This window comes from Cephus cinctus, unplaced genomic scaffold (assembly GCF_000341935.2).
Source record: "Cephus cinctus unplaced genomic scaffold, Ccin1 Ccin1_scaffold0255, whole genome shotgun sequence".
NCBI classification, from domain to species: Eukaryota; Metazoa; Arthropoda; class Insecta; order Hymenoptera; family Cephidae; genus Cephus; species Cephus cinctus.
In genome coordinates this window covers 143064-166131 of record NW_014332968.1, presented here as the reverse complement: position 1 = coordinate 166131, position 23068 = coordinate 143064, and the positions used below count along the sequence as shown (strand labels likewise).

At 39.2% G+C, this 23068-nt stretch overlaps 1 protein-coding gene across 8 annotated transcripts in view; it reads left to right on the top strand.

The window, feature by feature from the left end:
* Positions 1–23068, top strand: part of LOC107265923 — a 199863-nt gene that overhangs the window by 128037 nt on the left and 48758 nt on the right. For 7 of the 8 annotated variants that reach the window (XM_015735850.2, XM_015735851.2, XM_025083182.1 and 4 more), the window contains one exon: positions 9551–9629. In XM_015735850.2, coding sequence (XP_015591336.1) covers positions 9551–9629 — 79 coding nt within the window. Of the gene's footprint in view, positions 1–7690; positions 7824–9550; positions 9630–23068 lie in introns of those variants that run through there. The other variant, XM_025083185.1, reaches the window with a different exon arrangement.

Here is a 23068-nt window from a genome sequence, read left to right as displayed (position 1 = left end):
GAGAGAGAGAGAGAGAACAGCCTGGAAATGAAGGAGAAATTTATATTCCGATTTAACATGCCGTCCAGGAATTATCGGAACTCGAAAAACAAAGGGACTACAACCAGGAAAGCCACCACAGCGACGTCGATGCCGAGGCGGAGGAAGCCAGTACACGAGACAGAATACCAAAACTGTGAAAGTAAAAGAATAGAATAGGTAGGGAAGAGGAAGCCTTCTTGGGTTTCCTTTTTCTTCACCGGAAGTTCAGCACCCTCGAGATAATCGTAGCGGCCTTCCGGGCGCAGCAGTCCTTATTTATTTCCACGCATCACGAAAGCGCGGCTAGCAGGAACGCACTGACATGAGTTCAGCTAGTCCTCTCATTCTCAGGGAACAATTCTCGACCCGTTCTCTGGGCTTCCAAACTTTTAACCCCATTGGGAAGTTTAATTGCAGTAATAAATAACAAGCAATTAAAGAGCGCTGCTATATAGGAATGTGGAGCAATGACGGCAATGATATCGTGTCATAGAGCGGCCGACGTGCCGGACCTGCCGGTGTGTCTGTTGTGCGTGTTGCCTTCTTCACTCGGATGGAAGTGGAACGGACTGGTACGAGCTACCAACTATACCAACTAGCAACTATCAACTACGAGCTACGAACCCGTGAAGCTTAGGCACTCTCATAATACTCCTGCCGTACTCACTCACACGATTCACCCTGTTTGCTGTGTTATGTTGTCGCATCCAATCCTGTGCAGCCTTGTGTCGGTCAGTGCGAACCAGTCGTCCGTTAGCGATGAAAATCCTGAAGCTGAAAGAGAGTATTCTCCTCTCTATCCTTCCCTTGTCTCTGTCCCTTTCCATCCGTCTCCAGTCCTTCCGCTCGATTTATCGACAGAAGACAAATCCGGAACATGAGTGGATCGTGTCAACACATGCACGGCGCTTTTCTCCCTTCAACGCTTCCGCACACGTTCTTCTTACTCCTGAGACATTTTTTTATAGAACTCACAGGAACACCTGTGGATCAGCGCGAGCACCCACGTCGCTTCTCATCTTCGTGCATCTTCTCATCCTTCGTTATCCGAATTAACTTCCTTCCCGTTGAAAAACTCTTCTCAATTATTCAATTCTTTCCAGTTTTCGGTTAAGAAAACTTGGTGAACTTAAGATAAGTTATATGAATGCCAATGCATTTCCGCATAACTTTTTCCTTTGCTATTTAAAAATAGACTGGAGAATCTATCGCTTAACCGATTAAGAAAGTCTGATTGTAAAAGCTCGAGTTTACGGTAGATCGATCACCGAAACTAGATCCCTAATGTAACGTAATTTACAGAGGAGGTAGAGAAAGCAAAGAACTAACCTATGAACCGATCAACCCTTCTCAACTTTCCACTTAGGGCGTTAAAATAAATAATCCGTCGCCTAAGTAGTTAAAGCTTCGCAGAGTTTGGCTGGCATTGGGGTTGTTTGTATAAAAGGTAATCTCGAACAGCCTCCCTCTTGGCTCTGCGTCTCCCTGACTCTCGTCTCTGTCCTTATCTCTCGAGGCGCAAAGTGTCAAGTAGGGAAAACGAGTAATGAATTCGCAATGCCCAGAAAGAGTTGGCAACGCAGCGACGAGCCACTCTGTCTCTGTGTGTGGTTTCCCAGTGGTCAGACGTAATAGTCTACTGAGATGTCCGTGTTGACCAAAAGGTCGTTTCTAATTCTTCCTGTTTTAGCCTGAATAATTAACTTCGCTATTGTTTTCTACAATGGAACATTCTGGGCTATGCTATTTCTTCCTGGTAGTCTGTTTTTACTCACTCACTCGCTTTGCGGCTGTGTATAGGTTTACCTGCCATTGAATAAATCTCAGCGAACGCGATTTATTCGTGCAACGAAGGTGCCGAGTGCGAATACAAGTCCACGCGATGAATCGATACTTATGTTAGCTCAGTTAGTAGGAGGGGACGAGTGAGAGGAAAAGTGGCTGGTAGCCTCGTAGCCTGGCTGATACTTTAAATATTCATGCACGACTCCAACCCTGTCGTCCTCTTCCTAGTGTGAATATGGCGATGAAATCGGGACGGCTGAACTCCCTCCGCCCAGATTCGCTTGGCTTCCCTTCTCTGGATTTCCTACCCCACGCCTTCTACCGCCAAGGTATGGCTTGCCTTATCGTTAATGACGTATAGTTTTGTTTGCTTACCCCGACAGCCAGGAGAGCCGAGGATCCCAAGCGTATGAATAATGCAACCACCGGGCAGTTCTTAATTGAATTTATGAGGGTGGCTCAAATTGCGTTTATTTCGGCGCCCGATGGCGTCCCGAACTCTTTTCCGTTACTTTCACCTCTCTTTCTTGCACCATACACTCTTTCTTGCGAACTTTCCCACTTGTTAGTCTTTCTTTTCAAAGGTCAAAGCGACTATCCGTATCGATCAAGATTTCGATGAATTTCTAGAATTTGCAAGAGAATTATAGCTACCACCGGCAATGCGTCAAGTGGACACTTATGGACTCCAGAAGCTTCATTACTTCAAAAGACAAGTTTAATTACTTCAAGGGAATTCCTGGGATAATACCGATTCTTTGGAAGAAGACCGCGGCTGATGCATAAGATATTAAGCCTGCCGAGAAAGGAGTCAGGATAGGCGACTTGGTTGGTCGACGGGGATGCGCTATACGTATAAGTGGGGTGGTACACGGAAGCAGTCAGAGCGATGCAAAGTGAGTTAGAGGAAGTCGGAACGCGAACCTTTAGGAGTGGCGAACACGCGATACCTTAAGCTACCAGACAACACGCCGCTGTCCGTCGTCCTCTGATAATGCTGGCGTTGGCGCTTATCCTTTCTATCCTTATTCCCATTCCTATTGTTTCTCTCTCCTTTTTATGTCTTTGTTCCGCCTTTTCCAAACATCTATTATTATACTTCAAGTCAGTATCTACAAAAGCTATTCACCTGATTCTTAAAGTTTCCGAGGATACCGGGCATCATTGCTTTGGTTAAGAATAATTTGTGTGGATATTACAATTTTCCATCGCTTCTTTTCTAAATTCTAAATCTTCGATCTTCAAAATTTCTCAGGATCCTGTCAATACAGCAATGCTGATAATACATATTGGGGGTATTGACATTTTATTTTCTTATATTCATACGATACGACAAACACATGTCATGGCGTCTTTTGTACCTCTGGGAGGAACAATATACCGAAATATGATGATGCTTTCAGAAAAAAAAGTAACAGTCGACCATGTAGCAACGGTACGTAGAAAACTAGCACCGGCAACTCGTAAGACTTAGGAGAACAGCCACGCTTAACCTTTAATTACAGTTTCTATAGTTAGATAAAAAGACGCATCGACTTTGCTCTTTCCCCTCTTTGTTTCTGGCTACTTCGGGGAATGTCTCCAGGGACATGCTATGCTGCACTACGACGGAAAATACTTAGAAAATCCTAGCAAGCTCTTTGGATTATTTTCAATGTAATATAATTCGGAATTTAATTACGTGTAAGCTCTAATGCAATTTTTAATTTTGGTATCTACAAATATGTACACATGAAACGAATCGTTTTTCTGTAGAATTTCAATCTTTTAATAGTATACTGCTACTTCAAATCGATAATTCTATTTTTTTTATTTTACTAACTTTTAATTATTGAATGAAATTCTTATTATTATCTTTTTCTTGATTATATTTTCCTAATAAAATTTCTAACACTAAAAGTGAAAATGGCAAAATTTGAAATGCTCCAGCACAATTCTACAAAAAAGGTTCTATTAGTTATTTTCTCTTGAGACCCTTTGATATTAGGAGTGTATTTTCGTAATTTTCTATTTCTGTACAAAATTTGGTTTACTCATTCTTCGTATGGCCATGTTCACCCGATAAGTTTTATATAACTAAAAATTGACTTTTTCGAAAATGGTACTACTTGAATATATTGGGTTAGCATGAAAGTAATGAAACACTCTAGAAAACTCGACACGTCCTTTTTTAAATTAATTGTTTTTGACCATATTCTAGTATGTTGCAGAACATATTAGATTCTTCCGCTATGTGGTTATATACAATAGAATATGATCAGAAACAATTAATTTAAAAAAGGACGTGTGTAGTGTTTTCTACAGTTTTTCATTACTTTCATGCCAACCGAATAAATTCTTCGATCCACCTTTCATACAATTATCTTCTAATATCAAAAGATGGTCCGATTACAAGCGTAGACTGAAGTTCGTTTTCAAATACAGAGAGTTATTTGACTTAATTTTCTCAAGATATTAATTGGAAGTTTTTCAAAATCTTTATTTTGAGAATAACTTATGTAACATATTTATTACATGTAAGCAGTCAATTCCTACAATAATATGTAAAAAGATACATTATTAGTTATTACATATTTTTTATGAGAAGGCAATATGGAATCGACATAATAAAAATAAATATAAGGTGTTATATATTTGAGCATGAATTAATAGGTTGCATAAAACTAACATGTAATAAACGTGTTATAAAAACCATTATGTGTTTTTGGACAGCTTGAGTAAGAATACATTTTTGAAATTTTGAGTTCATGAATAATGTCCACTATCCATCTTCATCGCTGTTATCTTTCAATAAGAGGGGTTAAATTTATCGATTGTTATTAATTGAGTAGACATTTTTTGAAAATTCTTACGTCTTTTGTGGCTATGCAAGCTTGATGCTTTATGATATTACGAGTGGATTAACCGTGATTATCACGCTAATGTACTAAACGTATTTCAAGCTTCAACTTGGAAATGTATCTACACTTGCGCCCTTACAATCTATTATACTACAGCGAGAATTGTTAAAGAGGCGTAGCAAGGGTACCACTCAAAGTTAAATGCTCACGAATCTACACATCGTTACGCTATGGAAGACACCTATAGATCAGTAATAGGTATTCAATGAAATGACACAGGACTAGCTGTGGGTGAGTTTTCAATGCAATAGTACTGTTACTCGAATACGAGTTATTGATATCTAAAATTACGTCATCCCTGAGCGTATTTGTAACGATATAACGCTTAATGTTTATAAATAAATGTAAAAAATTAAGTACTATTAATATTGTATCTGGGCTACACCATACCTCACATTTACCCATTAGCGTACTGTTAGAAGCAAACGCTGTATAATTACCCCATCAAAACAAGATAATTATATAGGAAACAAAATACTTGTAAGATAAGGATAACTACGATAGGTATAGAATAATCTGTTAAGAGTTCCGACGAGTTCTTGGATTTGTTGAAGATTTTTCTGACTAGATACTAGACAAACGGGGGGAAAATGCATAGGTACTTCCAAGAACGCATAGGGAAGTGATAGGCATAAAGCAGGAGGTGGACGAGATGTTGCAATAAGAAAGAGGAGTCATAGGGGCTGCTGTAAGGATAAATGGGAGAAAACTGTAACTGTTGTAGATGTTATTCAACGCCTATGCCGACGCTGGACAGTTCGAAATTCAGCGAATGTCAGACACAATACTCATTTTATTGGAAAGTTGTGGTGGAAGTCGTTGATTATTATGCGCTTCGCGTTGTCATATTCCATTACTGGCAGTGTCGTTTACAGGTCTGTAGCCTGTTAGTTCACCAAGTACAATTCACAATGCGGGCGGCGTCACTCTTCAGCCGCTGAATGTGACATCGATATCCGACGCTCGGCGTCCCAACGTGATACCAACTAACTTTCTATTCACCGTCCTACCCTCTGTCTCTAGATATCTGGCAAGTTATCATATGTTATCTTTTGTTTTCAAATCACCACAGGCGTCACGATAAGATCGTATCGTTTTACACTGAGGTTCCTATACACTTCCGGATCTCAATGACAAGAGAGAAACGCATATGAAATCTATCACGAGGACAGATATAATCCGGTAATTTAATAAGGCGTTAAAATTCGAAATAATAAATAATAATAGGAAGGAAAGGGAAAACATTAGATAGAGGGGGGGGGGATCTAAATGTCAGTGCGAAGCAAGGGCATAACTGAGAAGCGTGACTGGCGGCTAAATTTTAATGAATTCCTAGTGAATTTTTTCATTTCCATTAAGTGCCCTCCCACCAGAACCCACGAGCAGTGACGAGGTTCTTACCCCGAGGCACGTCCTGAGTTAAGAAAGTGGATGTTTTTCATTTGCTCCCTTTCAACGAATCGGACCGCCGACTACGACGACCGCGACGGGCATGACGACGCCGTCGCGACGTCTCTCAAGTGCCACGCGCTTTCGAAAAGGAGTAGATAATTAATATTGTCAGACGTTGAGGACATCGTGGAAGGACAGGGGGCATAGACGACATGCCCTGACGACGGATAAAAGAGACAAAGAGGGGTGTCGTCAACGCGAAAATGCGGATTAACCAAGTCGATAAGAAGAATTCCCTTGGTCGAAATATTATCCTACTACTGCGCCGAGTGATATTCTCCAAAGAAAGGTGCGACTCCTGTCTATCCTCTTCCTCTTGAGCACCCTCGCTCTTGAACTTCCTGGGCTCCCTTAGCGGCTCGAGTATTTCGAGAGGCAGCACTCACCCTCCGTCCATCTTTCCTTGGCTAATTGCACCCTCGACTCTTGCGGCTTTGATTTTTCCGGCTGCAGAGGAGGAGTTGATTCCGCGGTAAGTGAGGGAAATTCACTAATTCACAGAATAAACGAGAACCCTTGAGAATCTGCGGTAAGAACATGGCGGCCAAAGTAGATTTACCGTTAGCCGGAAGATCGGTAGCCTTGCAAATACGCCTCTCGAATTATAAAGAGAAGAATAATACCTTATACAGAAATAAGAATGCTATAGAGCGGTCGCGAGGAACATACATAGTGTCCCAACGAATTTCGAAGCATCTTGAGCTCGCGGCTCGATACTGCGAAGCTGAAGATCTTCTGTCTTGAATAACGGAATACTGTCACTTTTGCAGCATCCATGAAAACATACCGACTCTGAATATCGATAAACCAGACAAGCTATCTTTGTTCTCAGGGTGTTTGCATGTTTGCATGTTTGCTCAGGGATGTATACAAAATCTTACTTTACTAGAGCCGAGAAGTTCTCCTAGCTTGCGAGATCCAGTGATACGCTGTATAATATCCGGGTATATCCTAGCATATCCCAGAATATCTCCGAATACACGAGACTACACCGGCATTGTATAGGCAAATCTCGTTGAGATACTGCTACGTGCCTCGGCAGTACTTTTTACTAGCTTCATCCACTGAGAAGTTGGGTGTGCGTCGATACGCTCACCTGCTTGCGACTATACTCGTAGAGGGCCACGGCCGCTGCGCTTGCGCGAGGATTGACTTTTCTCCGATCTGATGATTAACTAAATTTATTAAAGAATTTCTCACTGACTATTTGCGCTCGTTCGGTCAAGTGTATCACTCAGTACATCTATACCCCATCACTGCCACGTGTATCCGATACCATGGCTAGAGCCAGAGTTATGGAATTAATGGGCCGTTCGAGCATATTTTGGTAACCCAGTTGTTACGGTGCATGCCGCAGCAAATAGCAAATAGCCTACGTGGTACCTGACCGCTGAAAATAAACGGGCCCGCCACGGCGACTAACTGACTAACGACACCGCGAACGAGTCCTAAACGACTGACGTGGCCCGATACGTCCGAGAATAGATCGCCAAGCAGTAGGTAGTCTACCTGAGAGCAGGCACTGTGAGGCATCGCGACGACGGTGGGCACAGGCGTCGTTAACTCGACAGATGACGGTGGACATATAAAGGGGGAGATGTGGACGCTCCGGTGTACCCAGCGTATTCACAGCATTCGGAAGCACGGGGCTTTTCGTTAGCACCGGTAAAAAGTGCGAAAGTCGTGGCCAAGGGAGATTCTACGAGGACAAAGTTAACGAACTCAGGGACGTTAATTAGTGCCGTGTCAAAGCCACCAAGTCTCTGCCATTTGAGAACAGGCTCTTGCGAGGCGCGCCATTACGCTTCGTTTCGCGGTGTTTCCCGTAAATGGCTTATCTTTCACACCCGTGCAACTTGTTTTTACGTTAAACGACGCTAGCGACGCGGCAGCGCTAACCACGCTCCTAGTAGTTGCAAACGAAGCCAGAGAATCTGGTGCTAATCCTAGAATCGATCTTGGAAATATTCCTCGCGGAACCATTTTGAAGATCTGAGCATAATTCGCAAAGCTATCTCGGGTCGCGTTTTCATCTCGTGGAAAAGCTCAAAGGGCCTAGAAATGGCGGAAAGTACGAGCCGACTTATAAATAGGAAAGATAATCCGGTAGTGCACCGGTTGCGCGCTCTTTCTCTCTTTCCCCGTGTCTTTCTTCCTCCGTATCTTCCACGCTGCTCTCTTACTCTCTCACTCTCTCACCCGTTCCAGCTCTCTGACTTTCTGACTCCAATGATTCTGTGGTAATATTAACATATGCAAATCTTCTGAAGCTCACGTAACCAGCCATCCGCCGTTCGCCAGCTCGCTAGTTTGCCCGTCCAACGAGCGGAAGCGGAAACGGCGAACGGCTGGATATTTAACTGGGATGATGGCACCTCGTTTTGGTTAAACTTTTCACAGAAGTTAAGCGCCTTTTGCAATTCGCCGTCCCGTTCGAGGCGCCACGCTGGCTGCAGGACAACTGCAATCGCTAATTCCATTCCACTTCTGGCAGGAGTCAGATACCCTGGACCCCCTTCCAATCCGCCTTCTCATCCAGTTCTCTGCCTTTCCCCGATGCTTTTGCTCTTTCCCCTCCTTCTTCAGCGGCAAGTATTAAATTGATGGCAGCGTGCTGTGTTCAAACCTGCCTCCTCATACGAGAAGGGCATAATTCACTGATAATGCAAAGACAATCTTATCTTGAGTAGGAGAAAAGTAGGGACATCACGAGTATCACGTAACCAACTTCCGGTATCGTGTACGCCAGTGGACCTAAAAAAATAGTTGGAAGCCCAAAGGGTAGTGACTCTCATTTCATTTACCACGGCTTGGCTGAAGCTAGTTAGCCAGGGTCAGTCAATATTCTTTCCTGAACGGGACGGGAATCACGAGCATGTTTGCTTTTCATCAACCGAGGCGCCTGCTTGCGTGGTTTCGAGGCTGAAAAGCTGTACATCAATTTAGTATACGAGGAGACTGAGAGAGACTGGCCCTACGACTTTTTGGCTCTTCAGTCCCTCACTCCGTTTACCCATTCAGCAATGCTGCTGGATCGTACATGTTCCGTAACTCCCACAGCCTCCCTCATCTCCATAAACTTTCCACAAGGTTGACTTTATCTCACAGTTCTTTATTCGTCTCTGAGTTAACTCGCTTCCCTTCCTTATATTCTCCCTTTAGTTTACTCTCAGTTATCCACCTTGGAAATGATATCGAGAAGCAGCCACGTGCTGCTGCGAAGTGGCGTACTTTGTGGGTGAGAGGGGAAGAAAAGGAAAATCGTTCGTGTTCCTGCATACTTGCATATCTGTTTATTTCTATATGCATAAATTCATTACCTTTTTATAATATATTTATTAATTATTAGATACAATTCTATCAATAAGAACGATGAATTTTTCTGCTTTCAGACGTAAACATGGTAGCTGAGCCTAAACCTCACCAGACGGGTCGCAAGCGGCAAAACGTGGCCAAGACCGGAAACGACTGGTAAGTCATTAGTTGATAAAACAATTCAGATGCAGATGTAGAACTGCGTATCTCGCTGGCGGCAAGTTCAAAAGTCTGCTCTCTCAAGAGAGTTAGGCAAGTAGAGAGTCTCGAGTGCACCTATCGGCATTCCAAAGGCGAGAGCATCCCAAGTAGTGCGTAAAGTGTAACCTCTCCTATAGAGAGACGTGAAGGATGAGAAAGAGGTGAAAGAGAAAAGAGAAAGGAGAGAGAAGTAAGACGCCACCAAGATCACGAAGTATAACTCGTAAACTCAAAACACGTTCTCGAAAAACAAGCTTTTCTCGACGATGCTCAAATCCAATGAGTAAGACCCCCTCCCCACCCTTTAGTTCGTGTGCTGCCTACTGACTGACTGACTGATTGACTATGATTGGATGAGTGTCTATGAATTATGACACCTTAAATAAATCCTTCTATGCAGATGACAAATAATTTTATTGCTAGAAAGTGACCGAAGATTCAGAGGAGAAAACAAACGCAAAGCGTCATAAAGCTATCGGATGAGCTTCAGCCAATTCCGACTCCCGATGTCGGTAATGTGTTTTATGCGAGCTACGTGACTATGAATCCTAAGCAAAATATATCGCGCAGCGTTCCTCTACAAACTCCGAGTGAGCTTTAGAGCTTTTTCAGGAAGCGAAGACCGTAAATCCCTTGCGACGTTCCGCACGACTGTTGGAAAATTAGTATCGAAGCTTTTTCCATGATATCGCCTCCATCGCGGTTTCTGTAGAGAATCTTATGCGCGAGAGCAAAAGAGCAAGATGAACTGAGAGTGGACACGTTCCAGACTGATTTCTCGTCCATATTCCAACGAGATATAAGCCAAACCGGACCGTCGTCTAAGATTCATTGCGTGTCAGGAATTAGGCATCTTAGTTGAAATTAGTGCGGTTATACCTTCAAGTTGGGGTAAGCAGAGAGCTCGTTACGCACAGGGTGTTGTACGATTTATACTGGCTTCCACCGACCTTACTCTCTCCCGCTCTCATCTACTCTGACGAATTGGAAGCCCTCGTTTATAATCTTCTCGACGTTTGGCCCGAGTTACTGTCGCTCGTTCTTGTGCCGCATCCTTCTAGGAAAGTAATTAAATCGCGGAGGAATAGTTAGAGAGGGACATAGGGAGAGAAGCTGCTAGACTAAAGATATAGCCAGTCCACGAGGTCAATGTATACTTTTGACAGTTCTCAACCATCGCAATCTAAGCAAAATCATGGGTGGGTTTTCATAAAATAACATAAAGATATGCTTAAATGGACAAAGAAAATATGTTTAATATAAAACTATGCATATGCATACTTCATAACAAATATTTCATGCAGTAACAAGTATGCCTTGCTAAAGACTTCATTCTTTTCGAACTATTTCAAAATTACTTTGAATTCGTCGGCTGACTATATAAATATGACTGATAAAAATAAATTCAATTCACTTGGATATTATGGCAGAATAATTACTAACCATGCAGATTTTATTAATTTAAGGGGTCAGTTATCCCACGATTATAAAATAATAAAATAACTATAAAATCTAATTGCCGATCAAAGGTAAAAATCTTTTAGAGATTAGTGTATGCAATATTCCAATCGTAGAGGTAGTAAAAATTACAAGATAAACTTAAATCGAAAAGAATGAACATGATACATGAGTAGGTAGGCCAGAGATGAAAAAATACGGACGGTTTTCGGCATTTCCGAATATCATGTTAGTTCTCAGTTACTCAGACTACATAAATAGGAGTACAGAGGGGCAATTCATGTGTACCCAAAGATAAGTATAAATGTCGCAGTTTCCTTCACATAGCTGTCGGGAAATATCAATGGAAACACACAAAATTCAGGAGCGGTTGACTGGTGCTCTGTAGTTACTTATCTGCAATTTGGCTTCAGTATGACTCTATAGAAGACATTATTCTTTCGACTATACATATAACGGTTAGAAGTATTGTAAAGCGAATCAATGTAAACGACAGTGTTATTATGAAAATCTATCGCAATAACTGTCCGATGATTTATTTCCACATTTAGTTGTTGTAACCAACATTGATATATTGTATGTTGAACTAAAAATCAGCATTTGAAGTCTTTCCTCAAACATGCTGCTTTCGAAGCACATTTTCAACAACCTCAGGTAAGGGTTGAAATTCATATAGTGAACCCGAAAATTTTGTCGAATCTCGTATTGACCTAAGTTCAAAGCTAAATATTTGTATAAAGAAAAAAAAGAAGGCAGTAAGTAACAAATATTTTATTATATTAGAGAGTCGAGTAATAAAATCTTACCTGTTAAGAACTACAGAGGAATGACCTTACTTAACACATATTATAAAATCTATGCAATAGTATAAAAGGAAAACCGCTCCTAGATACGCAGGCAGGATTCAGAAAAGGTAGAAGCACGATAGATAATACATTTATCCTGAACAACGTGATACAAAGAGAGTTGATTAGAAAAAGAGGAAAACTCTTTGTTTTCTTTGTAGGCGTGAAGGTAGTCTTCGACTTGATATGCGATCAGAAGCTGTGGAAAATCCTAGAAAACTAAGGAATTACTAAATAATTAAAAAGAAGGATAAAAGAAATATACATAAAAACAAGAAATGTAACAAAGTAAGAGGTATAGAATCGGTAGCACTCTAAAATATTCGCAGTCCGGAATATCTTCGAATTAAAATATTGAGAAATAAAAATATTTTGGAGCAAAAGAAATTGAACAATAGAATCGCACTGTAGAAACTAATTTTTATTTCAAAAAGTCGAAAAAATGAGAATCAAATGTTTTTACAATGATGTCGATGTCATGAGTAACATTATTAAAATATTGTACTTTATATATTTTATACAATAGAATATGCTGTGATGAGCCAGTATCCTATATTATTATTGATCATTATTATTGGTATTATTATTGGTCAGCAAGCGAGCAAATTTAACTCAAAATATACCAATGCTGCGATTGCTGTTTGATATCCTATAGAAATGAAGGGGCCCAAGTTGTAGGGACGAACTACCTGCTAAAGGGACTTAGGGCACGATCGAAAATAATTGAAGTTGGGGATACTTTTGGTGGGAATTTTTTAGTTGCAACTATCTGGATGGAGGTATTTTCGCTGTAATATTTTAATATGTAGGTGCGGCATCAAATAATTTTTGAACTAGAAGAGGAGTAAGGCAAGGATATCCACTCAGCCCGGCTAACTTTGTATTATTCTTATCAGACATCAAAGAAAACCTAATAAGAGAACAATTCCAGGGAGTAATAGTGGGAAAGGTCTGAACGCTCGCCTATGTTGATGACCTGGTAATATTAGCAAAGAAAGAGGAAGAGACGAAAGATATATTAAGGAGATTCGAAAAATACCTGGAGAAAAATATTTAATTCTGAATAGACAAAAATACAAAATAATATGTCTCCAAACAGAAGGAAGAGGATAGAAAAGAAAATGGATATGAGAAGGTATAGAGGAAATGAGAGAATTGAAATATCTGGTAAATACATTCAAAACAAATAGAAACGAAGAAGCACATATTATATAATTAAAAAACAAGCTAAGATCGTAGGGATAAGTTTATAGAATAGGGGAGAGAGTGTTTAAGAATAATTTTAAATGATGGATAATCCTCTTGGATTATTTAGTTAAGGGAATAATTATGTATGGACCTGAAGTGTAGGGATACAAAGAGCACACTGAACTCTAACAAAATACAGATAAAATACCTGAAACGGACACTAGGCTTAAACATATTTTTTACAATTATTTTTTTACTCGGGAGTATAAAAAATCGTACCACAAAAATAATGATATTACAATAATATCATGTTGTATACGCGTATAAATCCCTCGAAATGTGGTACCTGTCACCGCAATTAATTATACGCATTACTTTAATTGGTTTTTCCCATTGACAATATAACACAATTTGCAAAAGTGAAAAATGTATAAGATAAATTAATTGCCGGATACTGTTAACAAATTTGTGATCATTTTGCACGAAAAGTTCCACACAAAGTTTATTTCGCACAAATGTGCCCATTGGATCACTTTTGATAATGCCGGCTAGCAGCTATAGTGCAAGTGAACTCGTGTACGTTCGACTCACGTCGGGTTGCAACGACTTGCGTTGAGTCGGAACGGCTAGTTCATATTCAAACTGCAGCGGCAAATGCTGCGTGTTACTCCAAGGATCAAAAGCGTTGAATAGGGAAATATTTACAGATGAGCAATAATCTTTGCATCTTGTAAGAATATATATGACATTCAAAAACTATACATATATGCACATTACGAAAGTTATTCGAAAAATAACGACTGTTCACCATGTATACTAAACGCATATAAAGTTGGTACAGCCACTTCAGCACAATCGCTAAAAACAGGTGTAAAAATTTCATGCTCATTAATTAGTAATTAGTAGCTTTATTTAAACATATTTTTTAATAGTTTTTCTAGAAAAAGTCTAATCTTGGGGCATCTGGCATTAGAGTTTAACTTATCTTAACCTAACGTAATTATTACCAATCATATTGGAACTCCGAGTGCCCAACAGCGGAAGAATTTGGAAAATTCGGTGTGAGTTTCTCTTTACGAGACTATAAATATACATTAAATATGAATTTCGAAATTCTTCCACTACTGGACACGTGGAGTTGGAATGGGCTTTGAAAGGGTAATTGCAAGGTTGCTCAAAGTGAGGAGAGTGACACTCTACCCACTAAGTTCCCAAACCAATTTATAAATATTGGATCAGTTAGAAGTGATAATTAACACTATTTGTATATATGAAAGCCATAAGTTTTTCAGAATCCCTCTCAAAATATAATTCTTATATTGCATATAACCCTTAATCAATGTATTTCAGGCTAAATGTTACAAATATAATTTTGCGAAGTACCTATTTGCAAAAGCATTTATGAGCATTTATCAACAAATCTTGATTTTTCAATTATTCTTCCAAATGCTTAATTAATAGTACTTTGCGATACGAGTGCGAGAAAGCGAACTTTATAGGCAGGCGGTGAATGGTCGCATGAGCCGCACACAAGTAACACAACGGCACGAGCCGAAGGCGAGTGCTGTTTGTTTTACGAGTGCGGCGAGTGTGACAAACTTCACAAACTGCGTATAATGTTCGCTTTATTGTACCAGTATCGCATAATATTTTCAGTAAGGAATGCATGAAAAACGCTACTTTTTGTGCCTCCAAAGTGACTGGAACATCTCTTCGTTGGAGGAGGCAGGCATAAGAAGAGCAAGGAAGGCTTCCAAAGTGAATGCATTTCATGACAGCGCGCGAGAACAAAGTTTACTTTATCGCACTAGTGCGAGAAGAAAGCACTAGTGCGATAATGTAAAATTGGGCCGATTTGCGCATGCGCAGTATTTTTATCGTATCCATAGATATAAAGCGCCACTTTCGCCACACTTCGGAGGCACGAAAAGTAGTGTTTTTCATGCATGAGTTACATAAAATGCTTTAAATTATATTAAAAAGTTTCTTCCTAATTGTTGATTTGTATCATTTGACCATGAGTTTCCCAAGAATGAGCTCAATCGTTATGCTCAAGCATTAGTATTATATTTATCAGTTTGACACACAAGTTGGACGGGATCAAATTATTTACATCAATTCATTCACCGTTGTTTAAATTTTATATCATCAGATAGATTTTTTACGTCTTCCTAACATTTGACAGGCCTCTAGATTGTTTTTACGTGTAATTTGACCATCGAAGAGAAAAAAATTCTTTCGTTAGAGGAACCTTCTGCACGAACCACTTAAATCTCGTCAAAAAGAGATCACTTTGCATCTACCCACTAGGATGGCATATATCTCAACTTCCTGGCAATACTCCATCTAGCTACTCGACTTTCGTCCGTTTACGCGGAAAGACAAACATCGATGACACGTAGTTGCCTGGTACGGTAACATAGACTTCTAATATTATCATTCTGGCTACACTTGGTTAGGCATAAGGCATATGGTTAGGCATTAGGAATAATTAGGACTGTCTTACATGCATTCACCATCGGAGAAGAGGAATGTATGTCCTTGCGCGTATGCAAATGCATTTGTATGTATATGCTGGTAAAATTTTGTAGGCAAAATTCCAAACAAATGGCTAGACCAATTGGTATAAAATTTATAGGCAATATTTGCAAAAGTGCAGTACGTTCTGTTTGAAACGGCATATAGGTAAAGATCTTAAAAACTGATGTCAAAACTGTGTATACAAATGCTGAGAGAGTCGTTCAACCAATGGGGTTGAAATATTCAGGAAAAATTCTAAACGAGTAGATGGACCAATAATATTTACAAATGTCGAACACTTCCACTTTGAAAGTTCTGCATTCACGAAATTAATATCTTTTTGTAACAGTGAGTGCATAAGATGAGATCACTTCGAGACAATGCTAAAGACCGTTTCGTCGACGTTGAAAATCCAGTTAGAAGTCAAACGATTCTCACTAGAGATCACAAAAAAAATTATCTTAAAACCTGTACAGAATAGAAATACGCGCAGCACTTCCTCTCATGCTATTCCATTTGTGAGTAGGTCATCTATGTTATTTTTTCCAGAGACTTGATATGCTTGTATTCTAAGCTCTTTGCCTGTCAGTCTACGAGATTGAGTCTTTAGATCTTCAGCGTAGGCAATCGTTTCAGCTTCCTATGTTAGTACACTAAACACAAGCTGTTATTCTTTTCAATTCTAGGGAAACACGAATAAAACAAATGTGAACAACTGGCTGCTTTTCAATAAGCAGGTAAATCATTGGTGATATAAGTCAAAAGAAGAATAAATAAGCACATATTGTAAGTAAGTAAGTGTAACATTAATACAGCAACGCCCTAGAGGACGCTGAATAATATAGTATAAAGCAAAGAATAAAGAAAGAAAGGTATACTGGCAAACAGAAATAATAAATAGTAATTTGAAATCAATATTCCTAATAGGAACAGTTGATTGCATTATAAAAAAAAAATACCTACGAGATACTACTTGTTATTTCTTTATGTAGTGACATAATAGAGAAAAATCAGGCCAATTTATCCAGGTAAAACATGATTTATATTAGACAAGCAAGTCGTATCAGCGAACAATATCTTCTTGTTAATTATTAACGAAAAGAAAGATAAAGTAAAGATTCTTAGGAAATGAGTAACGCATGAAGGCGGAAGCAGCATTGTGTTGTTTTGAAGTGAATGCACATAAGATAAGCGTTCCAGTACCAGACCTGTATTCTACCAGTACTGGCAGCCACGTCGTGTGCGAGAAAGATAGAAATATAGTTTTCTACGGATGGTCGGAAACTGAAACAGAAGTCTGGTACTGGAATATTCAAACATTAAGCGTTTTGAAAAAGGCTCCAAATGGCACCTTGTCTGAAACGGCTTTGCTCGTTCATGAAGAGACTCGACCAGGCTATTCTTAGACGAGCCGACTAGTTATACCTGCGGATAGGATCAAATATCTCAGAAATAGCCCTATTTTGTAAAATTGTGCAATATATTTATATATATTTTGGGTATGCTGAATCAATTACCACAAAAATGACAGAGATCGGCTTATGGGATCACGGTGTTTCAAGGGGACGAGAAAGGTCTAACAATGTCAATTTCGTCTTCGTCGTCTTTGCAACGTACTATTCGTTTTTAGATCATCTGGGGCTTTGTGGTTATACTGTGTCTATCATAGTATGAATGAGAGAGAACAGCAGACAACGAAATATGGCCGACACGGTTGATGTTGTATTAGAAGCGTTTATTAGGTGTATTATAGGGAATACTGTGTCAGTTGGGGATACGGTGTTGAATAAAATAAAATTATTTAATCGGCTAGCTATTAGTAGCGAACAAATTATAATTGCCTAATCAGTTTACTGTTATTTTAAGAAAAAGTGACCGAAATTTCATTTTAAAAATCTTTAAGGTTGATCAATAATAATAATAAAGATATAATTCGTTTATGTTTCAACCGAAACCACTCTCTCTAACAAGTCTCTTGCTCATATTTCGGACTCCGGACTTATTTCGGCCTTGCCGAGCATTCCTGTTCATCTCTTTCCTAGTGAATTAGTGTACCATTTTAACACCTATTTGTAACGTTAATCTTAATGTTTTTTCATAAACTATCTGAATGATATGAGCAGTATAAGTGGCAAACTCCAGTAAACGCACTGGTTTATTTATTTTTTTACGTGGCATCAGGACGATTCGTTACAAAGACCCCACAGCCTCGTGCACCAGCGATGGCACGGTGGTGCCTCCGGCTTCCATCTCCAACCAGTTCGAGGAGGCAGAAGGGACACATGACCACCACACTTTTACATCTTTAACCTTTTAAATACATTTTTTCTTACGAGTGATTTATTTGAAATTTGGTACTCGGGGGGTTTTGGGGTCACTAATTACGAATCTGAAATCAGAATCCAGAAATTCAAACTGGTGGATTCGGTAGGCACATCGAAATAGGTGCAGGTCTTTGGTAGGCTGGCCTCCACGACTAGGAATGGTCGTGAGCCATCGTTGGGGAGTACACTGCAGGTGACGGGATTTATATTGTAAATTACTTCGTTTATTTAGCTCTAATAAACAAACCGGTACACTACCCACTCTATAATTATTTTGCGCGCCTCTTTAACGATTCCGAAATTGTCTTTCGTCGCCCCCACATTCCCCTCTATAATTTTCAGCGAGATGAAGCTGAGCAGCTGGAAGATTTGAAAAATTGATTGTAGAAGTAAACACTAATGCGAGGAAACATACCTGGGGCCCAGCAGTTGAATTTCCTTATTGTTTGGATTTATATACCTCGAAGATGTGCGCGACGTCGCTAGAGGAGTACAGAAATCATACGTGTCGCGATGCCTACTTGACGTTATTATTTCTGTAGAAAAGGTTATTCAGGTAAACGAAGTTATACCTTAGCGATCTAAGTTACTGATGATGTATACATTATAATATGTATCCTGCGAGTGTGTAATAAGTAGACGTTTCTCCAGTAAAAAATTTTTGATGTGGGGAAGATCGGCGGAAGATCTTATTTTGCACGTGTATCTCATGCGTGGCGAGTGAAGTTTCCCCATACTTCTTGGTCTATTTAACATGCGTTTGATCATTTGCAGATTGATATAAGCAAAACGAATAATCATTCATTGACCTCGGATTGATCTTTTTCATACCTCGTAGTATAATAGATCTTAGTTGGTCTGATCAAGGGTCCGCCTCAAATCTGTGAATCATCAAATGCATGAGATACACGTACACAATAATTTCTTTCCTTGATCTTCCGCACATCAATAGATTTTCACCCAGATTACAGTTTCCAGACACATTATAATGATATTACGTATACTCGTTGTGCACTTTAAACAGAATGACATCTGTTCACATAATGCAAATTAAAATCAAGTAGTACGTATTTATTTAGCCATATGTTATGAGTTTACTATTTTTAAATGTAAAACAATAACGCACGGTTGATATTTTATTCCAGTGTACAAGTGCTTATGTATTTGGTGTAGTTTTTTTGCACCAGACGTGTTTTTGGTAATTATACTCTTGTACTGTCATAACGGTGCCGTTTATACACCCTCATAATGTAGGCGCGCTGGTTTGCAATGAGAGAAAAAATTGGATTAAGGCTGTTTCACGTATACAGTTTCAAACAAAACTTAGTTAAAAACGAAAAGTACTCAGTTATTTAATACTTTAGGGTTTTGTTGGAAATCAATTGCATAAACATGTTTCTAGTGAACGTTAATGAGTAAAAAATTCATTTACTATCGATTTACGTGGGTATTTTTTCTAAATGTAATAATATTTCTAAAAAGTACTGACATACGTTTATCCAATAATACGACCTGAACGTACCTTGCAAAAAATAAATCTCAGATGTTCTTTTCAAAATCCGCAAAATACATTGCATAAAATGAAATCTAAAATCAATAAATTAAGTATAAAAAATTAGATATAGTACACTAGATTACTAAATATAATCTCCTATTACTCAATAACTTAAAAATGTGATAAAAAATACGTCATATGTATGTATATTAATATACAGGGTGTCCGAAAAGTCCCGTATCAGATATATGCCACTAAAACCGTGGTAAAATTTTGAAAAAAAAACAATACTTGCAAAATTGAACAATTTTAAACGGTTATGGAGAAAATTATAATTAAAAATGGGAAATTTTCCACCAACTAAGGGCGTTAATTGTTCGACGAAAATCCATGGGGCATCAAATTAGCCGAGCATTTTCCTCAATCAATATCAACAAATTCCCCCACTCGCTAAGTACATCGGTCGAATTAAGCAAGGCTCCTCCTACGCCCAAAAAAATTGTACGAAAAACATGAAAATAGACAGGGAAGACGAAACGTCCTTCCGATGCTCCACTGATTCTTGAAGATCCGCTAACGCTCTTGGTTGGTGGTAATGGAGAAATTTTATCGATTTATTTAGGAAAATGCTCTGCTAATCCGATGCTTCACTGCTTTTTGGTCGATCAGTTCGGTAATTCCTTAGAATTTTACCACGATTCTAGTGGTATTTATCTGATATGGAACTTTTCAGACACCCTACATACCGTAACAAAATAATCGTTTTTTACCTTCAAATAACAACATCTTGAGACTACATTGTGAATAAGAATGTGTTGTTAATCATTGGATTCAGAAATAAATACTTGAATTAATGTGCTAGTCTATAAATTTCAGGAGTCATTTTTATTCTCGATTTTGACAGAATAATGTCAGATTTCGACACAATTCCAAAAACGCGGTTGCAAGAACAGTCAACAACTTTTAAATTGTATAAAAAAGATATCTAAATAAATTTATACCATATTTTTTTGAGTTCAAGGCATTATCTATCAAAGTTTCAAGATAATTAAATCATTTTGAATAAGCCGTGAAACATCCTTAACACTAACACAAACACGGATTCTTTGTAGTCAATCATTCAAAAGTCGACAAAAGAACAAATGAAGATACCAAATCAAATATCGACCAAAAAGTAAGCGAATGATATTTGCGAACCTTTCAAGATTTATGAAATTAATATGTCGTCAATAGGGAGGTTATACGCTCGATTTCACTGAAAATATCGTAACCTGCCTTGAAATTGCAATTTTTATTACGTGTATTTTCTCAATACCTTATTGCTAGTGTAACGCGACAATTGTATTTGCGCGCCGAAATTATGTCTAGATGACAGCGCCCTCGTGCCCTCCCACTTATCACAAATTTTACTAACTTCACAAAGGGAAGAGTCTAGCTCTTCCCATTTGCCTGTAAGCTGCGAGCGCGGTAACAACAGGTATTTATCGTCGATAACATAGAAGTTGCTTAATAGGACGATACTTTATCAGAACTGTATTTCTACCGATCTCTTAGGTTTATGGGCCATCATCCGATTTTAAAACACCTAATCATTTTGACGGATTGGATTTTATTACACACATATCTCACTGAGGGGCACGAGGCGCAACCCAGGTGAATCTCCCCGGCTACATCTCGTCCAACACGATCACGCACATAAAACAATCGTCACTACGATTCTCCACATTCGTATAATACTACATCTTGCGTGCGTGCGTTAGCGAGCGTTTGTGATTTTGTTAAAAAGGCGTTTACCCGTGTCTTACTACTCTTATTGTCTATACGTAATTGAGTCGATTGCGGATTATCGCACGAACCGAATAAAGCTCTTATTATCTTCATGTTATATCATTTTCTCTTTATTGTTTAAATAAATAAGAATTATATTACACTAGATCACTTCCCTTTGTCAAGGATTCCCACCTAAATGGTCGAAATATATAAATAAATAAATACATCGCCCACTCTGTTTTTACAGTATTCCGCGCCTAAGATGATTTTTAATAACAAATTGTCACCATAAAAATGAAAGATCAATACAGAGGCACATGGAAAAGCTTTCGTCCATCGTTCAATTGTAAATTTCTCATATCAAGTAGTTGTTTGAAAGTCTGATGATTCTTTGGCCAATAACAGTAATATTGCGGAAGATCTTTATGACGCAAGGCCAAATTTACATTGCGAGATGAACTGCATCACACTTCTATCACGGAACGTCTAATAAGGCGAGAAGAAAAGTAGCGCATCTTGTATTCAACAACGCCATTGACTCAGTATCGAGATACTCAAAGATTGTCTAACTTGCAGGAAAGCAATAATGTTGAGCCAGAGCGAATCTCACCTTAGTCAGTTTCCTACTGATTTTGAGATTACCGATTGTAAAATGAACGTCGTGAGATCTCGATACTTTTATCCACGTTCCTATGGCATCTATATCTAGGACCGGTAAATCGAACATTGGTCTATAAGAAGAGCTGAGCATTACAGACATCAAGTCCTTTATCTTGAGAAGCTCGTCCTCCGGATGAAAATAACGCTGAATTGACAAAGAGTCTTCATACTTATATAGTTAAATTTGGAATTATGACCCCGGAATTGTCAGTAGTGCGCATACAATAATTATTAAGGAAACGTAATACGTCCTTTTAGGGATGTATTGTATGACGTACTGCCAATTCCCGAATTAGCCTACAAATATCCAACGTCGCTCCCAACGTGCTAAAATCCTTAAAAATCTGAAATGTTGGGTGCCAGGTGCCGTTGCGGCACAACATGGCCGTTTTTGCCAAACGATAGGGACGAAAACAGAAAACTCCGGAGTCGTCGAACACGAGCTCCAATAATTACGCAACAAATGGCATACCATTATTACAACCAAATAAACGAAGGATTTTACAACATAAATCCCGTCTTGTATAGTGTGCTCCCTAAGATAGCTCACGAAAATCCTGAGCCGTGATAACTAGCTCTCCCAAGACCTGTCTGTATTTCGATATTCACATTACATACATTAGCTTCACACCATTGCCTCTTGGGTATCCACGCTCGCGAGATTTTCTCTGAATCAGATCGTCTGCCTGGTACCTACTTGCTAAGAACTTGGCTATCCCATTATCCATTTTAATCCAAAAATTGGCCGAGCGTTTACCGCCTATCTTTTCCAGTCGAGATGCTACTTCCTGGCTCCGGGCATCCGTCAGGCACGTTGTGTTCCTCCTACCCACCTACTTATCCACACACCTGAATTGCACTCTTACTTCTTAATTTGGCATGCTGCGGTTCTCTAAGAGAAATCCTGAAAATCGCAATCTACAATTTTCCTAATAGTATCGCTATTGTTCGAACCCAGAAGGACATTCACGGTCGGTATGCCGAATATTGCCGAAGGGATCCCTATTTCTGAGGCTTTACTCCTTGCCACTGCCTGCGGTCGACCTATTAAAAAAAAATCCTTCATCCGACGTCCTCCGCAGAAACACAGATCGTAGTAGGTTAAAGTTTATCAGGTACTGATATTAAATGCTT